General features: G+C 40.2%; 1 protein-coding gene and 1 long non-coding RNA gene across 2 annotated transcripts in view; one reads left to right on the top strand and one right to left on the bottom strand.

Annotated features, from left to right (window-relative positions):
* Positions 1-451: 451 nt before the first annotated feature.
* On the bottom strand, positions 452-3,740 carry LOC125018627. Its single transcript, XR_007113974.1, has 2 exons — positions 3,621-3,740; positions 452-2,408 (listed from the first exon to the last, which is right to left on the bottom strand). It is a non-coding gene; the product is annotated as an uncharacterized LOC125018627 (long non-coding RNA).
* Positions 3,741-7,223: 3,483 nt separating this feature from the next.
* LOC125019045 (proteinase-activated receptor 2-like) overlaps positions 7,224-9,024 on the top strand; it is a 3,709-nt gene continuing 1,908 nt past the window's right edge. Inside the window, exon 1 of the mRNA XM_047603545.1 lies at positions 7,224-7,422. Within this exon, the coding sequence (XP_047459501.1) occupies positions 7,224-7,422 (199 nt within the window). The remainder of the gene's footprint in view (positions 7,423-9,024) is intronic.

The raw sequence follows: 9,024 nt of genomic DNA, 5'->3' as shown, positions 1-9,024 counted from the left end.
CCATGTTCTCTCTGTAATCCTTTAAAACACAGCACCTGGGGTAAATGCCTCAAAACAGGAATTACATTTCACACACGTCATATACATACACAAAAATGTGTTTGTTTCTATATTATTAGCTTATCTTGTTCGGACTGAGTGGGTAACTCCACGGATTGTTTGAACCAGTCATTATTATTACAGCCTGGCCTTTAGTGTTAGTGTAGTTTTGACCATCATTTCTTTTAGAAACAACAACATTGTATGGGTGAGGACATAAATCTTCTTACACCGTCACATCAAAAACGTGACTGGGGTCAAAAAGTCTAACGTTAGGCTGCTCTTCAGATAAAAACGAGGATACTTTACCTAATCAGCTCGAATTAATTTATCCGTCATGTTTGCTCCTATCAACGATGGAACGATGTTTAAAATGATTTTTAAACCTGAGCTCAATTTGGATTTGTTTTTGTGGAAATCTGCTCACGCCTACGACGTCAAAGCTCAGCCTTCCTGATAAATGTATTTACTGTACATGTTCTCGCAAAAACACTCTACTTGAGTAGCATTATATGCGATATGTGTTTGCACCAGGATACAAATCATCTCCATTACGAGGTAATACTGCCTTCACTGTTCTCAGAATATGAACACTGAGCTGGTACGTAGCCATATGTGTAGTATAGGGTCAGGCTTTGCAAGTTTAGGTTCATGTCTTTGTATGCAACAAAGGATTTATTTATTGTTGTACCTGACTTCTGTCATCAGAGAGGGGTAATCAAGCAAGAGGCCGTTTTTTGTTTTTTTAAATCAGTTAATCAAGTTGTAATCAAGCACTAATCAAATTGATTTCTAGGATTTGAGAAAGTGCTTTTTCATCACTGAGAGTCTTCATCACTGAAGCCTTTTCCTCCTCATACTGAGCAGTCAAACGTGGACATGTTTTGTGGAAAAAGAGCAGCATGACTCGAAGAAAAAACTTCTTCTAATGTATGTGTCAATATAGTCTGGAGAAAACAGAACTCCAAGCTCCTAAGATTAATCTACGTGCTGCAATTTAGGTGAAAATTACACATCGCTGCTGTGAGTCCTCAGTGGATGTGCTGTAATAATTAGCTTAGCTTTTACAGCTGTCATGTGATTGGACGACAGGAGCCGACCAAAACTAGCCGGCTGCCACAAGCCCTGTGGCTCCGAATGAGGTGGAAGAATACGGCATTTTAAGGAGCATCACCCTCATTAAATGCCTAATTAGTCATCTGTGTACTTTACTAGTTGCTGTTTTGGACTACACAAAGTTATTGCTTTGTGACTCTTCACCGACACATATTTAAAGAGTCTTCCATGTTGACTCCCCTATACACTACAGGGTATCATGGGAGAGCATTTAGCAAACTGAAAGTGCAGTTGCTGGAATGAATCCCTCTTGTGGACGCTGCCTCTTTCATCTCCGTTATGTCCGCTCCAGCTTTATAAATGATAAAGGAGCAGCGCAGCAGGCTGATGTCCAGCTTTGGAAGTGGATATGCAGAGTTGTGCCTGTATGTGCCAAAAAGAGCAGCGGTGATACAGCCCGTTTTTAACCTGCAGACTGGAATCCAAAAATGACCGTCGTAATTAACACTACAAAACAGTGTGGCTGAACTGGCTTGTTTACCGCCTCTCTGATCATTTGCAGCAGCTCACATTTTCTCTCTGCCTCTTTGGACTTTGTCGCTTGTTCCAGTATTCGTGTGAATCTCAGATCTCAGCTTTGATGAGTGACAAAGTCCCAATTGCTAAGAATGATGGCCAAAACTATGCTAGTCGTCACTTAGTCGCTCATTTTGTGCTTTAACGGCGGCTCCACAATGACTTGAGGAAGGTAGTTACTGTCAATGCAAAGTTGGGTTTTGAAAGAGTTTCGTGTTAAATGATCACTGGTGTGACGAGTGTGAAGAGACGGGTCTTTAAACTCCACTGTCAGCAGGAGAAGTTGCTCTGGCCTCTGTCTTTCCAAAGAGGTAGGACTATATTGTTGGCAACACAAAGATTCTCATCCGTCTTAATTAGTTTCTCTTCCCTTTGGCACTGCAGAGACGAGCCTCCGCCTGCCCAAACCATGACGCTCAGTCTTTCCTGGTGGTCCGTAGGAGATGCATAGCAGCAGCAGCAGCAGCAGCAGCAGCAGCAGCAGCAGCAGCAGCAGACAGGGCCGAGAAGGAGATCAAGAAGTCTGTTTCCAGTTCATTGCCACTTTTATCGCCTTGGTTCACACGTCCACTCTCTTGCCTTTTGCTGCTCTTCTATTTGATTTCCCGGAATATTCATTAATTCATCCATCCAGTTATACATCAGTCCTCTCTCCGTCCGTCTTTGTCTCTCTGGGGGGGGGGGTTGTCAAAGCAGCGTCTGATCAAGAGGCATGTCGTGGTCAGGAGGCGTCGAAGCTGAAAGACAAGAATGAGACGGAAAGTGCATTTTTTATTTTTTTTCATGCTCAGCAGAATGCAGGAATCCATCCTCCTCAGGTAAAGATGGAGGCTGATTTATTCACCCATTAGGAACTGCTTCATCATTAAATATTAACCCGGAGCCATCACTGAGCTGATGCATTAAAGCAGGGGTCATATCAGGGTGACCTCTCTCTCTCTCAGGTTTTTTACACCACAACAAATCTTGCAATGAGGCTACAAGACAAATCCACGTGTGATGAAGATCCACAACACGACAGAAGCTACTGCTGGATTCCATTTGTAACTCAATTCGGAATCCAAGTAGAATTTTCAACTGAGAGTCCAAGTCAGATCTTTCCTACCTTCAAAGTCCAAGATATGAGCAGCCGCCCCGATGTGTAAACAGTGATTAGAAACTCTGTTTATTAGCACGACGACAGAAAAGAGCTGCGCAAAAGCAACGAGATGTGAAAGATGAGGGAAAATAAAGTAAAAAGTAAAATTGTTTCCAAGCAGAAATAGTTCTAAATTAACTGATATTTCATCACGTTAAATCGAATAAGGACCTTGTGAATCAAAATCAAACATCCATTCAGGTGACTATAAGTACAATCCAAAAATGTTCCCACATGCTGCATTTTTCTCAAAGAGGAACTTGAAGGTAACTTGAAATTCATGGTCCTACCACACATTTAATCAGACTAAGAAATATTGAAAAACTGCAGAATTAATCTGCAAACAGAAGCTTCCATTTAGACATGTGTGATAGAGCTTCTGTGTCCATGATCCAGCACCCTGCACATAACTCTCTTTGGAAGTGTGTGTCTTTCCAAACTTTTTTCAGACTAAGCAATATTTTTATGATTATGCTGTGAAATATGAGAAACCCAACAGCATTATAACTCAAGTCTGAAATCTCCCGGGTACAGTGGACAGTAAGGCGAGGAGATTTTCTTGTAGAAGGGGGTAGAGACTAAAACCAGAGTGAAAAGAAAAAAAGGATAATATTTGAATTGTGGCAATAAGATTGGACTGTGTTCGTCTAATTCTGCTAAATGCAAAAACAAAAAAAACACAACGTGTTTAAGGGTTTCTGTTATTTCCTCTGCCAACCAGTGGCCTCGAAGCCAGAGAAGTTGTCATTCCTTTCCAGCATTTGTTCTTCATTGTACAGTTATGTGAAGCGTGTGACTCAGTGTGACTCACCTGTCCCAAAGCTTTACACTCCTACAGGAGTTGGTGCAGCAGCCGGCAGATATCAGAGCTGGAATAGAAAAAGAAAGAAAAAAATAGAAGAAATGCACAGAAATAATCAGGAGCTGGCAGCATTCACGGTGTCATCTGAATCACACACATTACATAAAGAAAGTGCTCCACAGCTTGTGTGAAACAACCCCAATGTCCCTGCCAGTCCTCCTCCAGTCCTGTCACGGATGGACAGCCACTGGCATCCCATGATGACAGGATGATGGGTAATAGCATGTTACCCATCATCCTCCTCCTCTTTCATTTCGTTACCACAGACATGTCAGTCTGTCTGAATCTGTTCTAGCTGCAGTCATTAAAAAAACAACATTTTAAAACTTCTTAGAAGCTTCAAAGCCGCTGACGCCAATAAGCTACTCTGTGTTATAATGACAGTGTGATCAGATTTTCAGCTCTGACTTTTCTTGAGTCTTATTCTGAAGGATGAGGCGGTCGCACCAAATATTGTCACTGACAACCAGACGCACAATTATAGTGAATGAAGGAGGAAGAAGACGTTGAAATGTAAATAGTGGCCAGCGGCTCTTTCGTCACAACACATGGTCCACATGCTAGATAGATAGATAGATAGATAGATAGATAGATAGATAGATAGATAGATAGACAGATAGACAGATAGATAGATAGATAGATAGATAGATAGATAGATAGATAGATAGATAGATACTTGATCCCATCAAGACAGGAGGAAATACAGTCAGAAAAAATGGGTGAAAGGGTGAAAAATAAAAATATATTAGAGGTAGACGAATGTAGAATGTATAAAGGTATATATAAAATATGCAAAAATATGTTACATTTATATTTATACACAATGTATATATAAAGTGCACAGAAATATATATATATATATAAAACTATACAAAGTAAATAGAAAATATTAGCTTTAAAGGTATATTAAAGAAAAATCTATACCAAGTATATGTAAAATATAGAAACAAATATAAAGATGTAACTAATTTAATAACTTATATATGCAAAATATATATACAATATATACAAAGTAACTAGGGTGAACAGATTTGAAATTTATGAAAAATTTCAGAACGCTTCATCGGGAGACTCACATACAACGCAAATTCAATGTAAACATGTTTGAGGCTCTTGTAGAACAAGATCCCAGACAAGTTTCAGTTTAAAAAGAGGACGTTTCACCTCGATGTGACATGTTTAGTCACGTGATTCCGTAGAAGAAGAAGATTTGACGCTAGCCAGCTGCCTCTAAAACAAAAGAAGAAGAAGGAGGAGAACACACTACAGGGATGTGGTTTTGGACCTAAAATAAATAATTACAAAAGGTCAGGCTTGGCTAAAGCCTGACACGGATCTGATCATTTTAAAAAAGCTGTGCATACGGATCAGGACATCACGTTATAAAACGCTTTAAAAATCCGTAACCTTGACGCGACTCCAACAGTCAAATATTTAAAAAAAAAAACTCAAGCGCAAAAACAAGCTTTGTGCACATCAGACACATGCTGCCATTACATAACCTCCCATTTCTGACAGTTTAACCAGAGTGAAGCTAGCGTCCTGCCACTATGTGCTGCACCCATCCAAGTGAGCATGTGGCACAGCAGCTGTGGGGACGGAGCAGGGCTGACCGATGACCACGGTCGTCCATCAAGCATCAAACACAGATAACCCACTCAGCGCGTCCGCCTGCGCAAAGGTGATTAATATTCTAATTAAAGAGTTCTTTGAATTCACTTGTGTTCCTACACTCTCCCCCTTTCTCAGTTTGTCTCCCCTCCACCCCGGACTGCCCTCGTTCTCCCGTTGACCTGCTTACTCCTCTGGTTGTGTCCCAGTGGTCCAGGCTGTCAGAGACACACAGAGAGGGAGACAGACAGAGGACAGGCCTCTGGGTCAGTTCACAGCTGTGTGCTCTGCTTCACTTCAACGCACATCAGTGTGTCAGCGAGAGTGATGGAGGGAGGGAGGGAAGAAGAAGAAGAGGGAGATGAAGAGGGAAATAGTGTGTGTGTGTGTGTTTTAGCATTGATTTCAGAAAGTGGAGACACACAAGCTAATATGCAATCAATACAAATTGGAAATTAAAAAAGTGACAGGTTAGACACGAGGAGCCGACGTTCAACATTGTCCTCTATTCACATCTTCTCAGGTGCGGCTGGTTAAGGTTATTGAGCACAAATCAAATGCACGTGTGCAGAGGAGAGGAACAATTCCATTTTCTGTTTTGTTTTATTTTTTAAGGAAGGCTCGTGTGCAGAGAACAGAGATGGGGGATCGCTTTGAACATGAAAACAGGCCTTCTGTCCACCATCAAAGGAAGGAGACACACACGGGTGGTTGTGTAGCTATCTTTGTGAGGACATTCACTAATGAGATGATTATAACGAGTCCCTGTCTTTTTACCCTAACCCAGCATAGTCATGAAGGCAGAGGCAACCACCGACACGGACTATATGTCCTCACTTTGCGCAATGTCCTCACTCTGCAGGTGTGAAGCTGAGACTGGTCCCCAGAAAGACACCTGCACATGAGACATAGTGTGTTTGTATGGCTATATCTATATCTTTGTGTGGACATTCATTGACATGATGCATTTCCAGTCCACAGGTGTCAAACATACGGCTCGCGAGCTAAAAGAGGGTCCAATCTGTCCCACAGGATGAATTTGCAAAGAGTACAGAATGCATGGTTTAAAACTGGAATGACAGTCAGATTAAAAAATAAAGTTATAGTTACAATAGTTATAGTGGAGGTCTATGGGGCATTTTTGGCCACGAAGGCGTCCAGAGTATTTTACACCACATGAAAAACACTAATGCAATCAAATCAAATCAAATCAAATCAAATCAAATCTTGACAAATCCAAGATTCCAATCTAACCATTGACACACACACACACACACTCACACACACACACACACACACACACACACACACACACACACAAAAGGCAGTGGAGGGACAGTTCAGCATCTTTTCTGAATTCAAACGAAGTCTAATTTCTGCTTTGCACAATTATAACCACCCACGCAGCTTTGCACACACACACACACACACACATGCACACACACACACACACACACGCACGCACGCACACAAAGAGACAGTACACAGTAGAGAGAACATGTGAATAGGCTGCATTCATTTGAATACATCACCTGGCTTCGGGCCGACACCTGGACACTTGTGTTTTTTTCATGTGCTGGCTTCTACAAAGGGATTTTAAATACATGCAGGTGTGTGTGTTGGTCAGTGTGCTGCAGTATAACTTGCATTAATATGCAAAATGTTCCTGTGTTGAAATAATAGGGACAAAAAAACAAAAAAACAAAACAAAAAACAAACAAACAAAAAAAAAACCAGGAGCTTCAAAGCGACTGGAGATGGATTGCCAGGGATAGCAGCTGTTGGCCTAGTTAGGAGGCCTGTCGTTAGCACAGGACCTCTGATCACACACACACACACACACACACACACACACACACATACACACATAAACACACAGACAAAAGGCTTACATTACACAAGATGATGCACATCCATGCACATTTGCACGTATGGCCCAGGATGGAAGCCCAGAACCTCACACAAGCTGCCAAGCCTCGGCCGAACTTTGCCAGAGACCTTTATGCACCTGAATTCACGGTGCTGTACCGTCCTGTAATCCATCAGGAGTGTGGGTCAACGCTTAAGGACTTCATCTGCCAAATATTCCAAGGCTCCTCTACTTCCCTGTCCCACTTTCTCTCTGAGTTCACTATGTATCGTACAGATAAAAACTGCACACAAATTTATTTATTTGTAAAATACCCATATTTTATCCACCAACCCATAAAATGTCCTATTTCAGAAAGAGTCAGTTAACCAAGATGCTGGGTTTATTCCTTCTTGTGATGTTAACTGCTGCCAAATCTAGCATGTAATAATCTCTGATATTTTATACAGTATTTCTATAATATTTTGTATAGTTTTACTATACAAAAAACGCTCTCTCTCTCTATATATATATATAAATCTTCACATCCATATTTATTTAAGTATATGTACACCAGTCAGCCACACAGAGTAAAAAAATAAATAAACACTATAACAGGACCTAGTAAAAGAATTATAAAAACTCCTTATTACTGCTAAATCACTGGTAAAAGAAAGTTTTGCAAAGTTTCTTGAAACAATTCTTATTTTTACTGGCCCCAAACACATCACAATAAAGCAAATATATGGTTATGGGGGCTGTAAATATTTCTAATATGACTCTGTGACTGCAACTGGCAAGTTGCACTGGGATTCAGCACAGGAGTATCAAATGGTTAGAGGATCAGGCAAGTAAATACATATATGACTCAGTAGCTGTGTTTTCATCACACTTTTTTGCAAAATAAAAGCAATATTTCTGAAATTTTGATAAAATACAATTGTTCTTTGTATGTGTTTCCATTGGAAGGTGTTTTGCAAATGAGCTGTAACTCTCATAAAGTCTCGTATCATGATATCTCATAATTCTGTTAAATTTCCGTCACTTTGAGGAAGATGGACTTGAAATAAACTGGTCACATGACCCCCTGCGTCATCTCCAGTGATGTCAGTGACGGGGAAATGGAAAATTAACTTTTGTGATAAACTGTAATATCGATACATCTGAAAAGTCACCATGACAGCATAGAAATGTTTTAGCTTTAGATATCTGAGAGGTTTTTGGAAATGTAGGTGCATGAAATTTACAAGAATTTCATGCATCGGCCTACAATGGGGAAATAGCTGAATCTGATCAAAAACTGTAAAAATGTCAAATATCACTACTTTTCTTCTAAATAAATGCTGACATTACACAATGCATCGTTCTATACTGGAATAACAGTCAGATTAGAAAATGTAGTTATAATGGAAGTCAATGGGGCATTTTTGGCCATGAAGGCGTCCAGAGGAAGTATCTTACACTGCATAAAAAATACTAATCCAATCAAATAGAATCTTGTTTTTCCATTATTGTGATTATAATAGAGATATTTAGGCATTTCTAGGGTAAATGGAAAGGCGGCAACTGACATTACATTCATGCCTGACTGTTACCATTCTCTTCAGTTTCGTATTGTGTGTTCAGGTTAAATTTTAAAAGTGTCTTTTTTTCAGAGCCAAAAGAAGAAATGAGACAAACTTAAATTTAAGAATCTCAATAAGTATTTTTTTTTTTCTTCTCACAAGCACTTTTGCACAAGTAATAAATAAGACATGCTGTAAATTCAGGACTACTCTGCTCCTCTTGCAGAGGGAAGTTTAATCACAGTGAAATGTGTCAGATGTGCATACAGAGAATTCTTGGTGGACACTAACAGGTAACTGATGATGGCTGTGGATGAGACTGAGAGTC

This window comes from Mugil cephalus, chromosome 13, assembly GCF_022458985.1.
Source record: "Mugil cephalus isolate CIBA_MC_2020 chromosome 13, CIBA_Mcephalus_1.1, whole genome shotgun sequence".
In the NCBI taxonomy this organism is placed as follows: Eukaryota; Metazoa; Chordata; class Actinopteri; order Mugiliformes; family Mugilidae; genus Mugil; species Mugil cephalus.
The sequence above is the reverse complement of the archived record's forward strand: the minus strand, read 5'-3'. Positions and strand labels throughout refer to the sequence as shown.